Source organism: Urtica dioica, chromosome 11 (assembly GCF_054948205.1).
Source record: "Urtica dioica subsp. dioica isolate 48M chromosome 11, U.dioica_male_clone48M_v1_H2, whole genome shotgun sequence".
Lineage (NCBI taxonomy): Eukaryota > Viridiplantae > Streptophyta > Magnoliopsida > Rosales > Urticaceae > Urtica > Urtica dioica.
The window spans coordinates 12,949,029-12,975,887 of NC_142766.1; the positions used below are offsets into that span (position 1 = coordinate 12,949,029).

Here is a 26,859-nt window from a genome sequence, read left to right on the forward strand (position 1 = left end):
GTAAAAAACCCATCAATACAGGAGAATAACATCTTAGTACATGAATTACTAAGACCTAAGTCGAGGTGAATCTAACACTAAATTCCGGTAAAAGTACGATATGTGCAAACTTCCAACAACGGGAAGAATTACAAGCACCAATAGAGCACACAAGAGGCTCGTTAAAAAACCCAAAGAATGGCGATGGAAAAATCCAACCAAACTCGGTCCGATAACCACGAATAAGGTGGCTCTTCAACCTGCATAGATAAAAACCTAACAGGAAATCTACGACGGGAGATGCGACTACGGCTAATCCGAGTCCAAAACAAACCAAAACAAAACAAGCATAATAAAAATTAAAAGGATCCATACTCCAACCAAGAACCCTGTAGCTAAACTGAAAACAAAAAACCAGCCACCAAAACAGTAAACCAACCACAAAAACCGATCCAAACCACTCAGATCTGCGAACCTTCGTCACTCCTCGAAGCGCCCCGCGAAACCCCCCAGACCCCGCCGCAGAAGTCGGCTTCCTCTTCGACCACCGTCACGATCTCGGGGTTGAGCGCGCTCTCCTCAGCGCCCCCGCGCGGCTCACTGCCAGGGCCTCCCCTAGGCGGAGCCCCCGAGCGGCTCGGGGGGGGGGGAGGTCGGAGGCCACGGCGGACTGGAAGGACACTCCCATGAGCCCGGCGAACTTTTCCCTGCGGCGGCCTACCTCGGTGGTCATGGCGGCGCCACCTTCGGTGGGATCTAGCACGGTGAGCCTCGTGGTGGGAGCGTCCTCGTCGGAGGAGCGCGTGGCGAGGGCCTCGAGGAGGGTGGGCCACTGGGTGCAGAGGCTGGCGCCCAGGTCGAGCACGTGGAGGGCGGGGTGGTGGTGGAGGGCCTCCAGGAGGGCGGCGTTGGAGGCCACGTGGCCGAAGGAGGTCCACTGAGACGTGGTGGCGAGCGGGCTCGGCGGATCTGAACCGACGGTGGCGAGCGGGCTCGGCGGCGAAGAAGCAGAGAAACGGCATCCACTGAGACGTGGGTCACATGGAGAATCGCCCTCCCCTCCGGACCGAAGCCGCGACAGCGACGGCGTCCGAACCCAGAGGGGCGGCGGCTGCGCTCCAAATTAGGGTTTTTTCCTTTCCCCTGTTCTGTCCCGGCGCTCCAAATTAGTGTTTTTTTCCTTTCCCCTTTCCCCTGTTCCTTTTCAATGCATTCACTTAAAAGTCATTATTTTCGTCTAAGCTATTAAACACCAAAGTCGGTATCTGATTTTGTGTAGTGATAAATTTACACTGCCTTCAAAATGTAGATAGATACAATTTCCGCCAACAACAAATGCTCTTCAAAAAAATTATTTCAAGTAGAATATTTAGACTATTAGAAGAGAGTGCTTGCATTGTCGCGTGGGTCGCATAAATGTTTCTTTTGTAGAAACTTCTAGAGGACAAAACAATTTTCTACTTACATATGTCAAAATTACAATTATTTATACTAGTTACAAAAGATATGAAGCAATTAATATTAGAGATTTGTAACTAATTACGTCATAAATACTCAATAATGAGTAAAAAGTTTTTTACTAAAACCTAATAAATGCTTTTTATTTCAAAATTATGATTACGTTTGTCAATAAATAATCATACTTTTATTCGAGCAAAAAAAAAAATCATACTTTTGAAATAAAATGCATTAATTAGATTTTGGTAAAAAACTTTTTTATTTTACAATAATACCCTATTTTTATTTATATATCTATAACATAAATAATAAAGAGGAAACACACTTCCAACTTTTAATCAAAGGTCGTCACGTGGCTTCGTCAAACAACGACACGTGGCGACCTCTTTTTTTTTTTTTTTTTTTTTTTTTCTTTGTCCTTCTTTTATATTTATTACTCTCTCTCTCTTTAATTGCTATTGAGAAAATAAATCTGACAATTTATAAGAGAGATAAGAAATGTAAATAAGTTGATGTTGATACCTGACAATGAAATACTTTCGTAAATTATCATAATGATTAGTATAAATATATTTTAATATATTGTATAACATATATAATATATGAATCAATATTAATAAACCTAATTATCAATATATTTGTATAATTTTTTTATGTATATTATAATCATAATTATTAATATTATATTATACTATATCAATAACATACACTATATTGATATTAATAAAATTAAAAATCTTCAACTTACACATTTTTCACTTTTTGTTTAAAAACAATAATAATTTTGTTGATTGCACTTGAAACTAGTAAGCTAATAGAAAGCGGGAGCCTTATGTACGGGAGGAAACCACGTGTTCGATAATGAAGCCAGTCAGAAGGCCAAATCCCCACCCAATCACCACTGCTCTCCACCCAAACTCGAACCCACTTCCCTCGACACTCTCCGCCGGCTGCTCTTTGTGGGTCCCACACTTCTCCGTCAATGGAAGCCCGCATAGCCCTTCGTTCCCTCCGTAAGACGAATTCAAAAACGTGTTCAATTGACCTCCTTGCGGTATCTTCCCCCGAAGACTATTCTCCGATAGGTTCAGATACGACAAAAACGTCAGATCCGATATTTCCCGGGGAATCTCGCCAGAGAGAGCGTTCTTCGAGAGGTCCAACGACTCCAGCAAGTTCAGTTTCCCGAGATCCGACGGGATTCGTCCCTCGAAGCGGTTGCTCGAGAGGTTGAGCACGATCAGCGATTTGAGCTCTCCGACGGAGCTCGGGATTTCCCCGGTGAACCTGTTGTTGGAGAGATCAACGGACATCAACGTGAGTATGATCTTCTCGTACAAGATTTCCGTGCCCTTGCTCTGGAGAATAATGGAATAATCGTAGTACATGTTGTCTCCCGAGTACCTCAGCGTCAAATCGTTCCCGCCAGGGATTTCTGAGTTTATCGCTGTCCAGTTCTGGAAATACTCAGCTGGTAAAACCCCGGAGAAGCCGTTGAACGAGAGATCGATGATTTTAAGCTTCTCGAACCCGAAGGACTTCCCTGGACGCCAGATCTTGCCACGGAATTCGTTTTCCCTCAGGACAAGGATACTTAAACTAGGTAACTTCTGAGTCCAAAACGGAAACTCGCCGATTAACCTGTTGTGTCCGATGTTTAGAACTTCGAGCTCTCTGCAATCGTTCAGCGATATCGGGATGGTGCCGTGAAGTGCGTTGTGGCTGAGATCGAGAGTCTTTAGACGGCTTCCATGAGCGCAGATTGAGGGGATTTGTCCCTGGAGAGCGTTCCGTTTCAGATTCAGCACCGTGAGAGAACTGTTGAAACCTAAACACCGCGGAATTTCGCCGGATAATTTGTTGTCGGAGACATCGAGGGTTCTGAGCCGGCTAAGCTTGCAAAACGACTGAGATATCTCTCCGGTCAAATGATTTTTGGAGACTAAGTACTGCAACATAGAAGGCGGCGGCAGAACCAGCGAGCCTCGGAGGTTGTTATTGCTCAGGTCCAAGTGTTCCAACGATATCCATGGAAGAACAGAAGGTTGTTTTTCCCAGCCGGAGATCTGATTCTCCGAGAGGTACAAATACGACAGAGTCTCGGTCCCCACGCCGTGGAACCACCTCGGAATATCTCCGCTGATTCTGTTTCTGGTTAGGTCGAGATGATACAGCCCGGTTTGCATCTCCAAGAACTTCGGAAACTCGGCGAGATTACACGAAGCCAGTCCCAGAGTATCGAAGTATTTAGAATAATTCTGTTGAGCTGTCACGGAGAGATTGTTGTAAGAGAGATGAACAGAAAAGAGACCTGTGAGATTTGAGAAGAAGCCGAGATCGATATTCCCGGTTAATTCGTTGGCGCTGAGGTGGAGCTCTGTTAGGCTGGTCAGCTCTAAAATCGACCTTGGAATCTCTCCGGTCAGGCGGTTATTTCCCAGGTAAAGAAAGTTCAGCTGGGAGGAGGAGGCATTTCTGATGGTCAAAGGGGTTGTGAATTCGTTGCTGTCCAGGCCCAGAATACTCAAAGAAGGCAGTCTGAAAAACCATGAGGGAATTGTTCCATTGAAGAGGTTATGAGTCAGATCAAGAGTTTCCAGCGACGAGGAGTTGGGAAATAAGGCAGCATCGTCAGGGATCGGGCCGGAAAATTGGTTGTTCGAGATGTAGAACGAGGATAGCTTTTTCAGATTCAACTGAAATACCGGAAACTCTCCGGTGAGTCTGTTGTTGGAGAGGTCTAGATTGGTGAGTCTTGTGAGGTTTCCGAACGAAGAAGGGATTTTTCCGGCGAGCATGTTTCTCGAGGCCGTCAGAGTTACAAGCCTGGCGAGGCGTCCGAGAGAGGACGGTATTTCTCCGGTGAACTTGTTGCTGGAGAGGTCAAGGGTCGTCAGCCGCGACAGGTCTCCGAGAGAACTCGGAACCGTCCCCGAGAAGTTACACTCATGGAGGTCTAACTCACTCAAGGACTCAAGATTTCCAACCGAACCCGACAATTCGAGTCCGCTCGCTGGCCCGAATTCCGGTATCGAACCGGTGAGCTTACGGTTGGACGCTAAGTTAATGGCTCGGAGATTCGGAAGCCGAAAAACACTCTCTGGAAACCTGCCGGTTAACTGGCTCTGGCTGAGAGACAAAACTTCCAAGGAAGAGAAGTTTCCGAATACCTTGGGGTCCAAGGAAGAGAGATCAACGGCATCAAGACCGAGCTCTTTCAGACCCGTCAAGTTTCGCACAAGTCCTCTCATGGCTTCTCTCCCAAGAGCCAGAGGAGGAGACTCATCAACACCGAGAGCCGCACCAGAGAGATGAAGAGAGACCAACTTCTCGAGCAACGAGATCTCGCCCGGGATTTGGCCAGCGAACATGGACTGAGAGAGATCGAGCCTCCTCAGCCTCGAAAGGCGGGCAAACGCTGCCGGAACGGGCGAGAAAGCGAAGTCGTTTCCGGCGAGATTGAGTCGCCGGAGATGAGTGAGGGCAAAGAGGCTACTGTTGGGCCTCAATGGGCCGGTGAGAAAGCCGCCGCTGAGGTCCAGGCCCACCACGCGGCCCAGCCCGTCGCAGCTAATGCCGTCCCACCGGCAGCAGTTACCCACAGCTGTCCAATTCTCCATCTTCGTCTCCGACAAGGAATCAGCAAACTCTTGCTTGAATTGTAGGAGAAGAGAGCTCTGGTCCTGGAGGCAAGAGTGTGTTATCAGGAAATAGTTCGAGATTATTATCGCCCAAAATGGGAGCATACTCATCATTTTCATGCTTAGGATTATGCACTAAAAAAAGGTTTTGTGTGTGTGCGTGTGTGTATGTGCGTGTGTGTGTGTATATATATATATATATATATATATATATAGAATTGGTCAAAGGATCAGTGTTAAGACAATTTCGCTGATAGAATAGTCAAATGACGATCTTTTTTGTTGGACATTTTTCATGAGACCTAAACTTAGGAAAGAATTGTTGGACATTTTTTTTTCTTCCTCAGACCAAAATTTTCCAAGATAAAATAATTGATTAGATATGCCGAAGACAAGCAATGAAAAAATATAGGGGAAATCACGACCTTGGAGAATACAGAGTTTGAAAGAATAAAAACAGTGATAATTAAACAAACAAATGAAGTAGGGTGTGAAGTGTGAACATCAGGCCCTATCCGAGATGTCGTCTGAGTGTGACTTGTGTTGAACGAAGAAGCCAAAGTTGTTTATATTGAAAATTCAAGATTGTATTATAAAACAAATAATACATCGGAGTACAGAGGCGCAATTGTATGTCTTGAAGTCAAACACCTCTTACGAGACTTGAAAAACGCGCATTAAGATAAATCTCCCATTTTTATATAGATTTTGTTAGTAAATAACAAGGAAGTAGTTGGATGTTAGAACTCAGAACGTCTTTGACGAAAGCTTTTGACGCTTCTATGAGTTATCTTTGAAAAACAGAAGATTAATGTGCATTGCTTAAATGACGGTGATAATTGGTTATATTTTAGAATAAATCTCATTTTTACTCCTGGACTCGTATCTCAGTTACATTTCGTCACTTGGACTCGAAAATGTTGCAAAATTCAACTCATAACTCAAACATGTGTTACAAGGCCCCACTTTCGTCACTATTTGGACGTTAAGTTTCACGTTTTGATGACGTGACAAGATTTAAAAGGTTATAATAGTATTTTATATTATTCTAAATACTTTTAAGATTTAAATATTGTTATCCTCTCTCTCTAAGAACACGAAATGGCCAACGTGAATCATCACCCAAACAACTCAGTAAGCCCAAGCATTCATAACAATAACATATACCATAATCAATTTTTGGCCAAACAAACTCAACACACAAGTCACAATATCGGTCCACACATAGGAGACGAGAGACAAAATCAACACACCAACTCAATCAACCAAACAATTCAGAATCATCATCGAAACCCATCATCAAAACACTCAGCGAGCAAAACTCATTCATCAATTCGGAATTAAAACCTCAATCCATGAAAAACCCCCAATTCAACCCTAGAATCCAAAATTCTTAGATTTTAATTCTTAAATTTCGAGAATAGAAGAAGGGGATCAGTGAGCTACCTTGGTTGTTTTTGCACTTTCTTTCCATTGTTCATTCCTGGTCCGTCGTCTCGGTGGCTCGCGATGGTTGATGTTCGTCTCGGTCGGAGCGCGCATCCAGTCGTGAGTCTCGGTGGTTGGCTGGGTCGCCTTCGCGGGTGAGGAGGCGGTCCGGGTGGGGGACGAGCAGGGTCGGCTCGTCCAAGTCTCGCGCTGAAGAATAAGGGTTCGGGGGTTGGCAGGGTCGCGTGGACGAGGGGTCGGCGATTGGGTCGTCTTGGATCGCTTCCGATCTCTTCTTCCTCAATTTCACCGAGACTCTCTCGCTCTCCTTCTCAATCGCTCACTCTTTCTCTCTTTCTCAAGCTCAACCTCTCTCTCTCTCTCTCTCTCATTTCCTTCCTCTTTTTTTCCTTCTTCTCCTTCGCTCGTCCTTTCTTTCCTTTCTTCTTTTTTTTTTTATCTGTGTCTTTTCTCTTTCTTGGACTGGTGTGTTTTATTTTAAATCGCAACACCAATAGCAACCCAAGCTCTGCTCTTATTCACCGAAACCCAAAAAACCAGTCTGAAGTTCAACAATCCATTCTTCTTTATTGTTCATCAAAGTTCAATAAGAGCATAGCTCGGATTGCTATTGGTGTTTCAATTTGGGGCTTTCTTTGTGTTTTCAGATGGGAAGCTCTAGAGAGGCAAGCAATAAGGCCATAATGCTTCTGTGGGAGGGTTGGTTCAGGTGAGAAGAAAAAGAAGAAGAAATGGAAGGGACATGCCTCGGAGAAGGAGAAAGAGAAGAAGAGAAGAAAAAAAAGAGTTTTTTTAAATTTATTATTATAAAAATAATAAAACGAGGGTATATTGATAATTGCACATATTTTAAGTCTCACGTGACAAAAAACGTGACATTTAACGTCCAAAATTAGACAGAAGTGGCAACGTGTAATAACGCCATTAATTAAGAGATTCTCAATGCAACATTTTCGAGTAGAGGGGGCGAAATGTAACCGAGGTACGAGTCTAGGGGGTAAAAATGAGATTTATTCTATATTTTACTACGGTTTTGAAATGATTTCGAATTATCTTTTCTGTGTGTATCCCTCATTTTCTTCACCGGCTCTGACAGCTGTGGTGCTATTCCTACGGTGCTGGGCGAATTTTTGCACTCTATATACTATGTGACTGTGTTTGTGTATGATTACTTGCTTGTTTTTGTTTTTAGTTTGGGAGGAAATGGCGGCATAAATACATATAGTTTTACTATGGATTCAGTTTACTACCTATTCTTTTTTTTACGGGTCAAATACCTATTGTCTAGTTTCATTGTCACCGTTACTACTTACCCTGTTTATTGTCCCATAATTTAACAGTTGTATTAGAATATATATTATAAATCGAATTTGCTTTAAACTATTAGGTGGGACTTTTGAGGCAATTGTTGCGACAATCGTCGCACCGGATGCCTTTATTTGTTCTAGTGTTATGTACTTGATGGAGCGTTCTATGGGAGGTCGCAGCCTCATAGTTCATTTCCAAAGTGTACACTGAAATCGGTACGGCTACTCTAGGGGACCCCCAAATTAAAATACGGTAGACTTTTATTAGGGCATCTCATGCCACGGTTTAATTTAAAACACTAATAACCGATTCATGCATTTTTATTACTTATGTTTTGTGAGTTATAGTTATTCTCGCTGAGCGTTAGCTCACTCTATGTATATACATCTGTGTTGTAGGTAAACAGCATATGAACACATGAGGAGGGTGAATCAGTGGCGACGATAGCGAGATGGTTGGGTTATAGTTGCCGTTTACGAAAATAAAAAACTTTCGCTTTGCTTTTAGTTTTTAAATAATCCAAACCCAAGGTATTATTTTTCATGGTTTAAGTTATGCATTTCAATTTCGTTAAAGGTTGTGACTTTATTTGTGGTATTATTTTCAATCCTATTTTTTGTTTTAATTTTCGATTATGCAACTTCGATTTTTTTTTTTTGTGTTTTTTTTTCGTTCATCAAGTTTTTAAATAAAAATTTATTTTTAGGTCATGTCTTTTCAAACTTTATATTCCAAGTTGTGTTTTAAAAAAAAATTACCTCAAATTTTCTAAAGTTTTAAAAAGTAAAATAAGAAAAACGGTCCGCGGGTCGTCACACTAAGAGAATCATAATTGACCTTTTTTTAACAAAAGTTCATAAGGCGTTTTATTTGATAAAATAGGTGATGGAGTCCTATTTATTAAATATGATGCAGTAAGAACACAATCAATCCATAAACAAATAAGAATTCTGGATTGAAAAAATAATGCACGTACCACGTTCAAGAGGTATTGATGCTTACGTTCAACAACTGAATTTTGCTATGGACACTCTGCACAAGAGAATTGCTAAAGAATACCTTTCTTGGAGAAAAAAAATAAGAAAAGACAAGTTCATCAACATTGTCTGATCTGAAAACCTTAATACAACCAGAAAATTGAGTATGTATCATAGCACAAAAATGGGGTATGACAGTATGAACATCAGGCTTGTGTTTAAGTAAATCAATCCAACAGAAACAACTATGATCATCCACAAAAGTAAGAAATAATCTATGGCCAGAATAAGCAGTAGTAGAATAGGGACCCCATATATCACAATGGACAATATCAAAACAGCTATCGGACATATTATTCAAAGAGATATAAGACAATCTACGTTGCTTAGCCAAGGGAAGGACATAGCATATCGTTTGTTCTTATCACAAACAGAATAAGCAAGAGTATGTCTCATAGATTCTAACTTCTTGAAAGAAAAATGTCATAATCTATCATGCCAGATGTGAGCAGAAACGCGATTGACATGATGATTATGGTGCATATAGAGATTAGCATGTATCTTACTCTTAACAATCATCAGCATATGATTGGTATCCTGTATTTCAAAGCCATCATTCGAAAATGATATAACAATGGAAGAGTTAGCAGTAATAACACTAATAGATAGTAAATTGAACTTGAAACCAGGCAGGTAGAGAACATCTCTTAGAACAAGATCATGGCTAATTCTAATATATACCCAAGGCTTGAATCTCTCGCGAATCTCACATGATCAAAAACCAAATATCCGATAATATATACCCAATATATTCTAAATAAAAAATAGGAAGTTTCCAGTTTTAGTTTGCGCGAGAGAACAGTGTAGATCAAGTAAAGTAACTCAGGCCTTGAACATCTTCTTGCAGCATCACTCGAACAACTTTAATAAAAATTGGTTTGCCAAACAAACCATGCCACAGATGATCCAACAATTTATAAGGATTAGTTTTTTTTAGAGGCAACTAGGAAGAGTGATTAACTCTTAATTTCCTTATTCTTAAGGTTGTTCAAGTAAGATCGAGCCCTCGTAAAGCACTATTTGGCTGATTTCGTAACTTTGGAATCTAAGTATGTAGATAATCTTCTCCAATACAATTAAACTTTGTATGTTGCGACGTGGTATACGGCTATACGCTACCACACCATAACATTTGAATGAAATAGTTTGTGTGATATGTTATAGCTAAATCTGGACTTTTTAGAGCATCTTAAAAAAATAAAAATAATAAAAACCTTCAAAATTTCAGTTTTTTGCACTCCAAAATGCAATTTCTATCACATCAAACAATATTTCATCTCTAATTCAATACTCCATTTTTAACACCAAAAAAACATATTCTTCATAACTCTATTATTTTAATAATTTTAACAATTTTCTATTTATTGCACTACGACATATATTAATTTAACTTGTATACTTTGAAGCTAATATTGTTATATTTAAACAAAAATAAAAAATAAACATACATTACATTTAACATGTATTTATTTGCTTCAAAATTTAAAAAGTAACATTATACAAAAATACTAAATTCTAATTTATTTATATGTGTATGTTTTATTATTTATTTTCTAGTTTGTTTGCAATGAAAATTAATATTTTAATGACTTTATTAATGTATTATTTTTTATCATATGTAAAGATCAATAATTATATCAAATTAAAATAATTTCATATTTAATTTTGTGATAAATTAATTCAATTACACACAATTTTATGATAAATTAATTCAATTACACAAAAAATATATAATTATAATAAATATTGTGGTTGATTTGTAATTAAATAAATTAATTTTATTTTAATAAAATCTCACTCCAAAATAGAGTGAAATGAATAATTTTTAAGGTAGTGTAGCAAAATAGCCAAAAAGAAACTATGAAATTTGTTTTTATCCTACGTTTCACAACTTTTAGGGAAATAGCCAACATGTTTATGTGACAATAATTAAGGTCTGATTTGCCCTTATTTATTAACAAATTCGTCATTTTCTCTCTCCTATTTTTTTTCTACACTTTTTTTTATATTAAAACTTCAAAAAACCATATATATCTCATATGAACTTGAAATTGAGTGATTTCAAATCATAGGGATTCGTGACGCCGAGATCTTCAAAAATAGATCCATATCATAGATGTAAAAAAATCACGTTATTACCTTAAATATGAAAATGACTGAATTTTTTTGAAATTATCAAAAAAATAAATAGAAATGTAAATATGATGCATTAAACATAATTTTCATCAAACACAATGGGTCTATTTTTGAATAACTCGACGTCACAAATTTGTAGGATCTGAAATCACTCAATTTCAGGTTCGTATGAGAAAGATACGAACTTTTGAAGTTTTGTTACAAGAAAAATTATTTGAAAAAAATAAGAGAGAGAAAATGACGAATTTGTTAATAAATAAGGACAAATCAGACCTTAATTATTGCCACATAAACTATTTAGCTATATCCCTAAAAATATGTAGATTAAATTCAAAATCACATGTTTAAAGGGATCTGCTTATTTACAAATCTCTAATTTTTATTATTCTTCTCTATAATCTATAATGGAGCAATAAATGAGAATGACTTTGGAGCAAATTCAATCTCATTTTGTCTCATATAGTGGATACGATCTTAGGTTTTCCAGGGTTTTCAGAGAAATTGAATTCCGCGCGGGAAAAAGACCTGACCGTCTATCCAAAAACAATGGCCGATCACGAACTCGAGCTCCAAAAAGCCCGGTTGCTGAGCCTTGCTCTCGACTTCGGCTTCGACGACGATTCCGCCAGGAAGTGCTTGGATCGCCTTGTCGGCCTCTACGGTCCTCAATACTGAACCCTCCTTCATTTCCACTTTCAATTTTCAAAGTTCACTAACACACCGAAAATAAAATACGAAAATTCAACGAATGTTTCATTGTACTTTGTTCAGGCGAGGATGGGAGAGAGTTCATAACGGTGGAGCATTTCGGTGACGATTTTCTGGCGGCACTGGCGGACTCGACGGAGGTCGCCGAGGAGTGGGACGAAGTTTCGGGAAACGATCTCAAGACGAACGCCGACGATGTCTGTGTCATTGATGACGACGAAGACGATGGTTTTCCTGTACGGATACCGAAGGAATCGAGATTTGTGGATCTGGATTCTTCATCGGATAGTGAAATCAGTTTTGGTGCTCGCAAGAGAAAACTCAGTGAGAGCACGCCAGGTTCTTTGGTGAGAATCGAATCAGCGCTTTGTTGTTTTTTTCTACTGTGGTCGAAATTTCTGAAGCTATAATTATTTGTTGTAAGGGATATCAAAGCAGTGTGACTCGGGGCTCAGTTTCGACGGTATGTGGTGATGATGAGGCCGAGACTCTTGGTTATGAGGCACTGCGGGCTATGGATGATCTTGAGTTGGCAAACATTGTGATATTCGGCAACAAAAAATTTCGGCCTTTGCAGAAATTGGCTTGTAAAACGGTTCTGGAAAAACGCGATTGCTTTGTTCTTATGCCGACTGGAGGTGGAAAAAGCCTGTGCTACCAGGTCATTCTCTTTTAGGGAATTTCTTTTTGGGATTTTTAGTTGAAATTCCTTGCATCATATAGAGTTTTGAAAAGCTAATGTTGTGGTTATGAGAAGATTTCTTTGATCCTATTTAAGGTGCAGCTAATTTCTGGATATGATCACAAATATAGGAATATAAGAGCATTAATTTTAGGCTATGTTTCAGAGCTAATTTTGTCTTAGCACATAAAACAGTTATACACTATCTTAAAACATGTTCTGTAACATTTTTTTCTCTGTTCCTTATAGCTCACCAAAGTGTTTGAAATACAGGCCATGTTAACTTATTATTTGTAACAAGAAAGTCTAAGTGAAAGACCTTCTCCATATAATCTGCTTATGTGTTTTTTCATTCACAGCTTCCAGCAACACTACAGCAAGGAGTGACTGTTGTCATATCTCCATTGCTTTCCCTTATACAGGATCAGATAGTGGCACTGAACCTTAAGTTTGGTATTCCCGCTACTTTTTTAAATTCGCAGCAATCCGGTCCGCAAACTTCAGCAGTACTCCAAGAGCTAAGGTATCTCATTATTTCTTTGTGCTTGAAAGTTGATCTTGAGAAATGCATGAAATCATTCCACTGATCATTTCATGTACAACCCAGTTACAATTTTATGATCCGAGGCTTGTGCATCTTGTTCTCTAATGTATCCTTGGTTTCAGGAAGGACAAACCATCATGCAAACTTTTATATGTCACTCCAGAGAGAATTGCTGGAAATGCTATGTTTTTTGAGGACCTAAAATGTCTGCATAATAGGGTAAACTTAATTAGGTTTCGACAGTATGTTTTATCATTTTTTACTAACATGAATTTCGGATCAATTATCCAATGTGACTGACGCTTGTATATATATATAACTTATAGGGACTATTAGAAGGCTTCGTTGTTGATGAGGCACACTGCGTAAGGTGAGACGGTTTCTTTAGAGCATTTCTATGGTGATTAGATCAATTATTTGCTATAGATATATATGTTTGATGGGAGATTATTAATAATTTTCATTTTCAGCTGTGGTTATGGTCTGTTTTGTAGTTTTTGTGTGTTGTATTCTGAAGTAAATTTTCGTGTGAGGTGGAATTTTCGATGCATACTATTGATATTGTTTAACATCTTCACTATTGACGGCGAAGCTGTACTCCTTATTGTATTAACTTAGAAATCAATGTGACGAGGTTAAAGAGATTCTAAGGTTAATGCTCTCCTTCTCTTCAGTCAATGGGGGCATGATTTTCGTCCAGATTATAAAGCACTTGGATGTCTCAAGCTGAATTTCCCAAAGGTTCCAGTGATGGCACTGACTGCCACAGCTACAGAGTCTGTTCGTGTGGTACTATGATTTCAAGAACCTAAAAAGAATCTAGTCTGTGTCTGTGTCATCTGGCTCAAAAGTCAAAACACCTAAAACACCATTTCTTGAAACTTTATTGCAGGACATACTAAAGACTTTGAAGATACCCCGTGCACTTGTCCTCCAAAGGAGTTTCGATAGACCAAACTTGAAATATGAAGTGGTTGGCAAGACCAAAGAACCACTAAAGCAGCTTAAGCAACTACTAGCGGATCGTTTCAGAAATCAGTGCGGAATCATCTACTGCCTTTCGAGAAGCGAATGTGCGGAGGTCTCGAAATTCCTGAATGAAAAATGTAAAATCAAGTCGGTGTATTATCATGCCGGAATGTCGTCCTCTCAGAGAGTTGCTGCTCAAAAGAAGTGGCATCAAGGAGAGGCCCATATTGCATGTGCCACAATTGCTTTTGGGATGGGAATAGACAAAGCAGATGTTGTGAGTCCAGCTAAACCTTGCCACTGTACTGTATATTGCATGATTGACTCTTAAATATCTGGTTTTATCTTAAAGCTATCTGGCACTTGCATCATAAACCTTCTCTTAAGCATAGTGCTAAATTTAATATATTGCACAGAATTATTGAAAGTTATTCCGCTTGTCAATATCCAGCGGTTTGTCATCCATAACTCGATGTCCAAATCGGTAGAAAGTTATTACCAAGAGTCTGGAAGAGCAGGAAGAGATGATCTTCCTTCGGTATGCATGGTCTTGTACCAGAAGAAAGATTTCAGTCGCATTGTATGTATGTTGCGAAGTGGTAAAAGATCCAATCGCAACATGTTCAAGAGAGAAATAGACCAAGCTAGAAAGATGCAAGAGTACTGCGAACTCAAGGTAGGCAAAATATATACATATATTCAATATTCTTGCTTTGGCAATAAAAGTAACTCTTTATACTTTTACTCCAAGTCATGCCAAGTGATTAGGACTTGTGGGAATTTTTTTATATATATGTATTCAATGCTTTTAGGATAAGTGTCGACGACAAACACTATTGAAGCACTTTGGAGAGTCCTTTGATGAAAAAGGCTGCAAATTTGGATCTAACCCTTGTGATAATTGTCTCAAGACATCTTCCTGAGCAAATGCATGTGATGTTTCCTGTGTAAAAAGAAGGTTTGCAATGATTCAATAACATTATCCTTGTTGTGATATATATGTATGTGTTGTTGAGTTTGGCCACAGGAACATCATAGAGTGACATATTCTCATTCTTGTTTCACAAGCCTCCAAGGCTTGTCTGGTCTCCAACCTTGTGGCCTTTGGGGGAGTGTGGACAATCTTGTAATTTTACTCATTAATTTCATTCCGTGGTATTAATTTTGACTCCTTAATTGCCTGCTTGATCTTCTTGGTGCAATATAGTTCGCAGGGTTTTGAGAAATAAGCAGGTTTTTGTTTTTCATCTTTCTTTTTCATGCTTTAAAAGCATTTGGAATGAAAAAAGAAATGGTATCGCCCTCATAAATGATTTCAGGTTGTACTTCTGCTCCTAAAAGCAACTTTGCTAGCCCAAATCCCTAATCTTATATTGATCAAATGCTTAGTTGTCACAAATTCTGTTGATCCAATTATTAGTGTTAGGACAACTATTAAATCTCGTACATGATTGGCTTGTTTAGTCAAAACTGATTGGTAATCATCAAAATCAGGTTTAGATTCTAGATCTAAATCTAAAATAAAAGATTGATTAATAGCTTTTACAAATAGTTTTGAGGAAATAGCACATGCAAATATCATGACCTACGTTTTAATTTCACAAAGAATAATGTTGGGGCTTATGTACTATATTAGAAAATGACATGGGAACCACCCTAATAATGTACTCATGTGGGAGGAGAGGACTTATGAGCTTTCCTGTTTTGGCTTTGGCAGTACTTATTCATTTAACCAAAAAAATATAAGAAATAAGAAAGATGTCAAAGGATCATTGAGGTTAAAAATCAGAAGCAAAGAATATGATGACGCTACAAAATCGTAACAGGCAAACGGAAACTAACTGGGACTTGGAGTATTTTATGTTATCCCTTAATTTTGAAATTCCATTCTTTATTGATAAAATGTTTATGACAAACACTAGCAAACAGAACCAGTCAGATTTTTATTTTCTTTAGAATCTCATCAACCCAGCAATCCAAAAAAGAAAAAAAAAATAGTATTGAAGAATTGTAGTATCTTTTCATGGCTGTGAAATGCTTATAAGCAATCCATAAAGAGAGTAGAGAAAAAAGAATGAGTAATGAATGAGTCCAATTGAAGAAAATCAGAGATCTTAGTTACCGTTTGGGTGAAAGAAGACCTTATAATAATTTATTAGAGATAGAAAGTTAGTGGTCCATTTGAGACTTGGAATGACCACCATTCTGGATTATATATCTTTACTAATTAGTGGATGTTTCTTTATAGTTGCGTCTCATCCCTAGCACCTATTTGATGTGCTTATGCGCATATAAGAATTAAGAAGAGATTATTATTTGAGATTTGTAAGTAACTATGCCACTTTAAACATGTGATTTTGTATCTGGCCTATGTTTGAAATTTTTTAGGGATATAGTCAAATGGCTTATGTGGCAATAATTAAGGTCTGATTTGCCCTTATTTATTAACAAATTCGTCACTTTCTCTCTCCTATTTTTTTTTCAAATAATTTTTTTTGCATCAAAACTTCAAAAAATCGTATCTATCTCATACGAACTTGAAATTGAGTGATTTCAGATCCTACAAATTCGTGGCGTCGAGATCTTCAAAAATAGACTCATTGTGTTTGATAAAAAATTATATTTAATGCATCATAGTTACGTTTCCATTTATTTTTTTGATAATTTCAAAAATTTCCAGTTATTTCCATATTTAAGGTAGTAACGTGATTTTTCTACATCTATGGTATTAAACATGATTTTTCATCAAACAAAATGGATCTATTTTTGAAGATCTCGGCGTCACGAATCCGTAGGATTTGGAATCACTCAATTTCGAGTTCATATGAGATAGATATGGTTTTTTGAAGTTTTTATGTAAAAAAAAAGTGTAGGAAAAAGTAGGAGAGAGAAAGTGACGAATTTGTTAATAAATAAGGGTAAATCATACCTTAATTATTGTCACATAAGTATGTTGGCTACTTCCCTAAAAGTTGTGAAACATAGGCTAAAAACAAATTTCATAGTTTCATTTTGGCTATTTCGCTACACTACCCTTATTATTTTGGTTTGGACCTGGGTATAAGTAAAATCGAATATATTTTTTTAAAATCAATAAAAAACATAAACATATTCAGGAAAAATGTATTAATTGACCTTATAGATATATATAATTTGTTGATACGAGTCCATAATTTGTTGATATTTATGTCAATATATTCATGATTTAACATATTTGTTATACCAGGCTTACTAAGTCTTAATTATATTTTTTTTTCTTAATTTTGTAAAAAATCTTAAATTTTATTAATATTTAGGTACAATTTCCATTTTTATTGGCTGGTGAATGATAACTTTAAGACTATCGTAGCTTGGCAACAAAGGTAAAATGAGAGGGAGTTTTAGGTATCTGCTTATAGTACTTCATGTATAAGTGTTCTTTCATTAAAAAAATACTTGATAAGTTTACTACTATTCAATCATAAATAATAAATTTATCAAATTAATATAGTTTTGAAAATATGTATTCACAAACCACACGAATTATTGATCTCGGCAAAATATTTTTACGAGTTTCGTCTCTTTATAATTTTAAATAGTGTTGACAGATAAAATTAGTACATCAATTGTCTCACGAAGAACATTTGGTTTCAAGCACGCAGTCTCGAAAACTCTGAGTGTCTAAGTAAGATTATCTCTAAATACAGACGAATCTAATAAAAGAGAGCAAATAATAAAGGGTACTAAGTCATAGGTGAAACTCCTGGTGTGCGTTCGTGTATGCAAAAATATGATTGCCTCCTTCCATCCAGTTCTTCTTGTATTTATAGGCCTTGGGGTCGAGTACGTGAGGTGATCAATCTCATGTCTCTGACAGTCAAGCCCATCTTTATCACTAAGAAACTAAAGCAACTGCTTTAGGCTCACACCAAAAAAAAAACTCATAAATTTTTAAAAGAGATTTATTAGTATCTAGCCTCTATTAGGAGGGAGATTAAAGTAGTTGTCAAATTATCAATTTATTTTAAAAGATAGCCAACATTGATTAAAGTCCTAAAAATACCATTCTCTCACCACACCCACTCCAAACCCACACACCCAAACACAACACCACAATCTTCGTTTGCGATCCACCGGATCTTCGCCGGAGACTCTCTATCACCGGCGCCGAAGAGGGAGCTTCGGACTCGATCGCCACCGTCTCATGTCTCTTCCGAAGAAGCTCACACCGATTCTCCTCACCAGTGGTTCCGAGGTTGATTCCGACGTGGTTGTCGCTCGGGTTGTCAAATTTCGGGTTGAATCGCGTGTCGAACTAGAAGGCGACAGAGGCGGGGCCGGCGCACGCGACGGTGGAGGTGCGATTTCATATTTTAGGGTTTTTCGTTCGACAGTTAATCCGATTAACTGTCGCGGTTATTGTGATTAACTGTGACGGACCTCTTCCAAAAACGATTTCGAACATCGGCGAGTCTCACGGTTGCGCCGATCCGGCCGTTCAAAAGTCGCAAGTCCAGTTCTGCATATTAACTGTAATAGTTAATCGGATTAACTGTGAAGGTTAATTCGATTAACCGTGACGATCCTCCTCCGGAAACGATCTTGAGCATCAAGGAGTCTCGCGACTACTCCGATCCGACCGTTTGAATGTCGCAAGTCCAATCTTGAAATCGTCGGAAGAAGCTGAGATTTGAGAGCTTCGTCGCCGAATATCAAGACCTCGTTTTCGACGTAGACAAGCGAGACTTTACCGGAGAATGGAGCAATGTTAGAGGCGATCCAGTTAACGGCGGCTTTCGGATCTGAAGCTAGGGTTGAGATTTCTCCATTTGAAACTTTGATTAAAACTCTGATTCCGGCTCCGGAGAAGGTGGAGATGACAGTTAATATTATGTACTTTGACAGTTAATAATAACCCTTAAAAATATTATTGAAATATTGGAATGTTGTTATAGCAAATTTGCTATTTTTCTAAATATGTTAATAGTTGCACTTTTAAAATAAGGGTTGTTTGGGCTATATATCTAACCCGCCTTTTTAAAAATTGCCTTTAATACTAGGCCTAAACAGAAATGACCCATACCAAAAAAAAAAAAAAAATGAAAAACAGGCTAAAGACAGCAAGGCTATAATACATTAGAAAATAAAGGTTATTTACGTAAATAGAATGTTGGATTTAGGATAACTAATATATAAAAATTGAAAAATAGTAATAAAAACTTTTTATATTATTATTATTATTTTTTTTGCTTAGATATGCTTTCACAATGCAGTCAATAATTTTTTAGCTATTTTTTTATTAAAATATGTTAAGTCGGCTTCAGAACGTGCATAATGGGTGGTTATTTTCTCGTCTGCACGGCATACTGTCGAGTGAAAATTTTACTTAAGTTTATATTTGATTTGACTAGTCTTTGACCTATTATATTATATTCTTTTCGAAGTTCTGCTTGATAGTATTTGTTCTTCACTTATGAACGGATCGTCCCTTATCCTTAGTGAACTCTCGAATCTATTTGATTCAAGTTCTGTGTTGGATTTTTTGTGTTTTCGGTGCCTCTTAGCTTTTGCTTGAACTGTGCAGATATAATTATATGAGTAACATATAGGATATGACATTTGAGTTTATATTTTAACCTAGTGTGATCGTAGAATTAAATTTTGTATGTCTGTCCCAGGCTCCCCAGCAAATATGACAACTGTAAATATAATTTTCTCATGAATATGATACAGCGTGTAAAAGCAACCAATGCTGTCCACTGTTTGTTCTTGAAGAATTACAATATGAATAAATAAATAAAAATTGAATTGTTTTGATTACCAAACACAATTAGTACACGTTCAAGTTCAACAGATATCACTCACCTGATTTGTGACATTATTATTGTAATTTGAACTGTTTGGTTACTGATATAATAATGGGCCATGGTTCCGAGCCTCTCTCCCCCGTCAACAACATCCACGAATTTAGCACGCTTCAATTTATTCTCTCTGAAGATTACTCTATCCAAAGTCAGTTTATCCATAAACTTAATTTCCTCATCCTTTGTTTCCCATGTATTGGTTTGTGCTTTGCAATAGTTATTTCACGTATTTAAGGTATGATGATGGTATATATTATTAGCTTTGAGGACAAAAGATAGTATTTTTTGTTTTTGTTTTTCATAGTATTTTTTTTACTCATGGAAGCAATGTAATGTATTTTTGTTATATACAGCACCTTTATTAATAATTTTATTTCTATTTGTTATTTTATTAAAAGTTAAGTAAACTATCTTCGTTGTAGCAAAGAAAAACATCTCAATCGACCGAATTCATAACTTGTATCAATCAAAATTATTTAAACGAGTCACACACGCGAATGAACCATTTATAAGTACATTTTTTTTTTTTTTTTTTTTGCAATAGGCTGATCAAATTTAATAGGAAAAATGGCCTGAAGAAGCCAATTCAAACTATGACTTTTGCAAAATAGCCATAGTTTCATTAGGTATAGCAAAATAACCAATTGAGAGTACTACGACTTTTAATCCTGCTTCGATTAATTTTAATCCAACCTTCGTAAAGCTTATATTCTGTCTTTATAGTTCGTTGAGATTAAATTTAATCCAATCTAGATTAATCTTACTTAGGCTAGTTTGCTTATAGTTGGCAAACTATGACTATTTTGCAAAAGTTTAAGTTCTATTTGGCTATATAGCCGCTTGACCCAATTTAATACTAGCTTCATATCCAAATTCACTCATTCTCAAGACGAAGATCTTCTATTGTTTATTAATGTCTCTTGCACCGTTTGAACAACTAAATTAAGGTACTTCTCGCAAACATTAATTAACGAATTGACCTATACTTCATCATTATACCATCGAAGATCTCGGGTGCACTAACATTAAGCCCTCGACACACTAGCCTTCACTATGTCCTCATCAACCTTAAGCCCTAGAGATATCTCTAAAACCCCCTTCATTTGCAATGGCCTCAATTTAGCCACAAACCTCAGCCACCCAAAATGTATTCTCTCTTTCTTATTGCCAAACGATTGTCTACCTTTTTTTCGAACTGTGAGTCTCTGGTACGAATAAAAATCCTCATAATTATCGATAATGATTTTTATCAATGGTCGACCGCTGATAAGAGATAGACACTGGAGATCACATGTAAGTGAGTCACCACTGATATATATATATATATATATATATATATATATATATATATATATATATATATATATATATATATATATCAGTGCTCCATAAATGTTCATCTCCTCTTTAACGTTTTTTCCTCATATTGATTTAACTATTCTTAAGACAAAACAACAAATGATTAACCTCTTCGCTATATGCTACTACCCTACCATTTGCTTTGAATTGGAAATATATATTTTAATTTATGATCTTCTTGAAAATAATAAAAATGAAATTAAAACTCGAAATTTTTTATATTATATTTGGGAGTCTATAAAAATTCAAGAGAAAAATAAATAAGAAAAAACTATATCAACTAATCAAAAGACTACTTTCATTTCAATTATAGTTAAACTGTTCAAACAGTTAAAGAAATAATTCAACGTATATCTATGTGTCTTATATGGTGCATGCATCAATTTTAGCTACTTCCTTAATTTTTTAGATAGTTTAGTTAGAATTTTAAGTTTGAATAAAGCTAACAAAGTACAAAAGACCTTAAGCATATAAATTTTGACATATATTCACTTTCCGCTAATATAATGTGAATAGAGGAAAAAATAATCGTCATATTCTCTAGAGCATTTTCTATGCCTTAAAAATAAAAATAAAAATAAAAAAAATCCATTTTATTACTGTCATATTTTCCAGTAAAAAATCGCATCGCACTTGGATTAAGCTTCACATATGGTATCTGACTATTTTCACGTATTTTAACTTCGTTATTTTATTAATATTATAAAAGACGGGGTACTTTTTTTTTTCCATTGTGGAAGTATATATAATTATTCAGCGTATCTAAGAATCATTTTATATTCTGTAAAAAAAAAAAAAAAAAAAAACATCATTTTAATTTTATCATATTATTATTGAATCTAATATGTCAATGTGTTATTATTAAAATTTCGACAAAATTGAAAGGCCATCTGGTGGGCCCTTGATCTATATCAGTGGCCCACGTGGCAGATCACCAAAAAGTGTGGTACTTAAATTGCATTTCAGTGTAGTAGAGCGGTGTTTCATCTGATCTGCCATCCAAGATTTATTACTGCTCAGAGACCAGACATTTATATATTAAAATTAATATTAAATCCCTTTTCTTTTTTCATTTTCTACTCTCTCTTTTTTTCCGGTTCGGATTTTCATTTTCTACTTTATTTATACATCGACAATTTAACTCGATTTTTAAAACTCTCCAAATTCCAAAGCCCTTATTTTGACCAGTACTAGACTTTCTCGTCTGATATCCCCAACTCCCACCATTTATTTTTCATTTTCTCTCTCACTGTCGTATTTGAGTGTCTCCATTTATTATACAAAGAAACTCGTATTGTAATAAATAATGATAATATATTAATAACGCCCTACTACTGTTTTTGCCTTTTGAATTCAGATCTCCGCTTGCATTGTCATTTTGTGTGGTTCAGCCCAGAAAGGGAAAAAAGGAAAAACAAGAAGAAAATACCGAAGCTTGATCACTTGGAATGTGGGTTTCTTGGTCGCAGATTGTTTGGTGGGAGTGATTTTATTTCATAAATGCCCATTTGAGGGAAATAAGTTTTCTGGGTATTTGGCACAAATTGCTATCTTCTACAACGACAAGGAAAAAAAAAGCTTGGAGGGGCTTTGGAAAGATGACTTGAGGTTAGTAAGCCTTTTTTTTTTTTTTTTTTTTTTTTTTTTTTAATCTTCCCATTGTATAGACGGTATAAATTGGGTTTCATAAACTGAAGTGAAATGCAAGTTTTTGCCTTGCAAGTTATCTTGCTTCCTCTCTCTTTAAACGCGTTTAAAGTTGGGGTCTTTATGAATATAATTTGGTCTATTTTGAATGTACAATGTAAGTATTTTAAATGTATTTTGTTTTTTCATGAATACGTTGCGTACTTTTCGTTAGGTGATTGATAAATCTTAATATTCCGTTGTTGAAAAAAAAATAAAGGCATGTCTGAAAACTTCAACCCCTTGATTGTACATTTATGATTATAAGCATGAGACAATCTAACATGAATGTGGATGATAATGGGTTTCTCTTTTTCTTTCTATTTCCGTTGTTATATCTCTAATTTTAGTTTGAAAAACTATCTCAAAGGTTGCTAGGAAAAAAAAAACCATGGAGGCTGAGAAAAAACGTTCCAAAGGAGGGTTTCTGAACTTGTTCGATTGGAACGGAAAATCTCGAAAGAAGCTGTTCGCAAACGCGTCTGAAGAGTTATCCGGTAACTTAACTGTGTTCTCAAACCCATGCCCATTTTGAAAACTTAAGCTTCTCAAATTTTTAGCATTTCTTTAATTTTCAGGTCCTCATGGTTCGAAGGAAGAAAAAGAAGATATCGAGAATTCGGCTAAGCCTAGCAATTGCACGGTGCGAAGATAGAAAAAGAAAACCACCCATTTTATGTGATCGTTTTTCTCCTACATTTTCTTGAGTATGTGTTGTGTATTTATGGTGTATTTACAGATTGATTTGGACGAGAATGAAGCGAGCTCGAGTAATAAAGGAAGTGGAGACTGGAATTCGGCGTCGTGTGTGACTAGTGAAGAAGATGGCGGTGGAGCAAGTAGAGCCCCGAGTGTAGTGGCTAGACTCATGGGCTTAGATTCGATGCCCTCTTCGAGCTCGGCCCAATTATCCGATTCGTCTCCGGTTAGGTCGTCTCATCACGATCGGACTAATCTTCGGAGTGAAGTTTACGCAGCCGATTACGCAAACATGTCGAGCCGGTTCGAAGCGTTTTCGAGGACCCGCGTGGATTTGAGGTCCCAGAGACATCATCACAACACGCCCATCGAGAGGTTTCAGACCGAAGTCCTTCCCCCGAGATCGGCCAAATCGATCTCGATCACCCACCACAAGCTTTTGTCGCCGATAAAGAATCCCGGGTTTGTTGCGACGAAGAACGCGAGTTACATTATGGAGGCCGGCGCGAAGATAATCGAGGCGAGTCCAAGGTCGTCCGCGAAGAGCAAAGCGTCATTGAACGTTGGCGTTGGGACTTCTTCGGTTCCGCTGAGGATTAGGGATTTAAAAGAGAAGATCGAAGCCGCGAACAAAGCTTCTTCCAAGACCGAGAGACCGAAAGAAATCGGTGGTGCTTCTTCAAAGTATGGGAACAGGTTCCGGAATGGATCGGAGTATGTTCTCGTAACTCGGGAATCTATGGAGTCGGAGAGTAGGAATTTTCACAACGCGAGAGCCAAGGGAAGATCGGTATCGCCTTCTGGGCAAGCGAAGACCGGTCTCAGTCAAAGAAATGGTAATAAGAGCGTTGGGAATCGGAGGGAAGTGAACTCGAATCCGGTATCAAAATGTCAGCCTAGCGCCCAAAGATCCGAACAGAAGAGAAATTCTCCAGAGAGCAGTGCTAATGTTCTCAGGCAAAATAATCAGAAGCAGAACTGTGTGTCGAGCAAGGAAAAACTCGCCGGAAAAAACTCAGTTTCGAGAACTTTACCGAGAAGAACTAGGTCTGCTAATGGAGCCGTTGAACTAAATAAGACACCCGTTAATAAGGCTTCCACGATCCCCAAAACTGGACCGAGAAAGTCGGGCTCTGCTTCAGCTGTCTCACAGAGGACAAAGTTTGTTTCTTCTTCAGGAGAAAGTGCTTCGAGTGGAAGTAGGTTGACCGGTGAAGCGGAAAGGTCTGTGGCGAAATGTAGCGTCTCGATGGAGTCTTGCTCGAGTATGAGTCCGGAGAGTCGAAAGCCGAGCATGGACGTAATTTCTTTCACGTTCAACTCTCCACTGAAGAAGTCCCCACGCGAATCATCGCGTTCCTCGTTGGAAGCGAAGAGATTCAGGACCGACTCCTCTATCGTCGGTGGGGACAAAGACCAGAACCACCCGTACTCGAGCGGGTTCACGATATCGTCTCCAGGGATGAATGTGATCGGTGCCGATTCGCTGAGCGCTCTTTTGGAGCAAAAGCTTCTTGAGCTGACAAGCAAAGTTCAGCTCTACGAATCGAACCGCGCGAGAGAAGAAAGCTCTGGCAGTTGTGAATCGAGGGGAAAGCAAGTCCAAATATGTGTGCTCAGAGATCAACCCGATGGCAAAAATGGCGGCTATGTTTCTCCGCATGTTGATAGTCCATCGCCAAGTGTGAACCACCATTGGCAGGTCTGTTCTCTTCTAATTACGCTTTTATTTGTTACGACAATTCTTCATATCCATGCATGACGCAAGAAGTTAGGATTGGATTAAAAGTTTTTGTGCCCATTCAGAATCAACTAGTAAATTTCTGAGTCCTATAGTTGAGTATTTGGGTGTTCAAACTCGTTTTCTTTTCTTTTCCTTTTTTGTTTGGGTGTTCAAACTTCATTAATTCATATAAATATGGTGCGAAACCGATCAAACAGTCGTTAAATCCTCTAGTCCTGTTGCTATGGAGCAGTATAAATTAGATACTTGAGTTTCAAAACTGCCCCGAAAAAAACTTGTCTCGCCGCACTTTCAAAGGATTGGCTCATCATCCTCTACACGATGATGATGTTACAGAACCGTCTGTTAGCCTAGAAATGATTTGAGGTTTCAGATGAGTACTTCGCCTAGTTTCTAAGTGCTTCCATTTTCCTCTTTGTTCGTTCTCTTTGGACACGAGGCAATGTTATTTTGACTCAATTTCTAGTATGTTCATATCCGAATTGTTTATGGCATTCAGGACAGAGAAGAGTGTAGTGGAAGCAGCAATAATACTGGGAAAGAGCTTGAATACAGCGATCTTAGTCCAGAATCAAGCTTTGAGCTCTCTTTTGAAAGTGGAACCTTCACAGATAACAAAAGCCACACCACCACAGGTACAGATTGTTGATGAGAAAATTTAGCAACAAAATGTCCAAGCCGAAATCTTTAAATATGAAGCAGCCTAGAACTATTGTTAATGCTTGCCAATCTACAGGAAGCAAAGGGTGCTCATACTCGGAAGCTCAAAGCCGTATCACTCTCTCACACGACGCAGATTTTCTCCCCGAAATCGAATCCGAATCGGCCCTTTCTAGCTCCGGCCGCGACACCAACGCAAAAAAAGCTCCAAGGCCGAGCGACGGCGAATGGGAGCTCGAGTACGTGAGGGACGTCCTCGTCAGCTCCGAGCTGGCGGCCGAGGACTTCGCGACAGGTGGCGCTGGCGGTGACGTCATCGCCGGAGACCTCTTCGAGCGCCTCGAGAGCCGGTGGGAGAGAGCCGGAGAGGAGTGCTCGGAGAAGCTGGGGAGGAGAGTGGTGTTCGACTGCGTGGGCGAGTGTCTCGAGTCGCGGCGGAGCGAGGGAACGTGGGCCCGGGGTTGGACGAGATTGCCCCCGAGGACGGACTGGCTGGCCGAGGAACTGCACGGCGAGATGTCGGGGTGGAAGGGAATGTGCGATTGGATGTTGGACGAGCTCGTCGAGAACGAGATGAGCACTCGCCTCGGAAGGTGGTTGGATTTCGACCGCGAGGCCTTCGAAGAGGGCGTCGACGTCGGAGAAGCCGTTTTGGGTTCTTTGGTGGACGAGTTGGTCTCGGACTTGATGGCGGTGTTTTAGTCTCTTTCAGAATTGTTGATATTTTTTTCTTCCTATAATTGTTCATGTCGAGTTTAGGTTATTGAACATTTGGTCACGATTCTGTTCAAATTCTAGGTCTTCACATATTGTGCCGTGTCGAAAACAAGGCTTGAAATGCTGGTTCCGGTGGGATTTCGGTGGTTCGATTCTATGGAAATATCGATTATCAAATATTCAATTTTTTCCGATGGAAATATCGATTCAATTTTTTTTAAGCTGTCTTATTGTATTCCG

General features: G+C 38.2%; 3 protein-coding genes across 4 annotated transcripts; 2 read left to right on the top strand and 1 right to left on the bottom strand.

Annotated features, from left to right (window-relative positions):
- Nucleotides 1-2,232: 2,232 nt before the first annotated feature.
- LOC149381345 (receptor-like protein 7) lies at nt 2,233-5,057 on the bottom strand. Its single transcript, XM_089601335.1, has one exon. The coding sequence runs from the start codon at nt 5,055-5,057 to the stop codon at nt 2,268-2,270; it is 2,790 nt and encodes a 929-aa protein (XP_089457461.1). The 3' UTR covers nt 2,233-2,267.
- Nucleotides 5,058-11,482: 6,425 nt separating this feature from the next.
- On the top strand, nt 11,483-15,134 carry RECQI1 (RECQ helicase l1). Of its 2 annotated transcripts, none has more exons than XM_089600719.1 (10): nt 11,483-11,669; nt 11,780-12,063; nt 12,141-12,377; nt 12,758-12,921; nt 13,065-13,161; nt 13,269-13,312; nt 13,584-13,731; nt 13,835-14,188; nt 14,363-14,587; nt 14,724-15,134. In XM_089600719.1, exons 1-10 carry the CDS (start codon nt 11,555-11,557, stop codon nt 14,832-14,834), a joined length of 1,779 nt encoding a protein of 592 aa, XP_089456845.1. In that variant the 5' UTR covers nt 11,483-11,554; the 3' UTR covers nt 14,835-15,134. The 2 variants fall into 2 exon arrangements, with proteins under 2 accessions (XP_089456845.1, XP_089456846.1); XM_089600720.1 differs by having other exon boundaries at nt 13,617-13,731.
- Nucleotides 15,135-22,232: 7,098 nt separating this feature from the next.
- On the top strand, nt 22,233-26,831 carry LOC149381347 (uncharacterized). The gene is made up of 6 exons (XM_089600816.1): nt 22,233-22,721; nt 23,170-23,296; nt 23,378-23,442; nt 23,539-25,200; nt 25,742-25,877; nt 25,979-26,831. The coding sequence occupies exons 2-6, from the start codon at nt 23,191-23,193 to the stop codon at nt 26,602-26,604; spliced, it is 2,595 nt and encodes an 864-aa protein (XP_089456942.1). The 5' UTR covers nt 22,233-22,721; nt 23,170-23,190; the 3' UTR covers nt 26,605-26,831.
- Nucleotides 26,832-26,859: the final 28 nt, after the last annotated feature.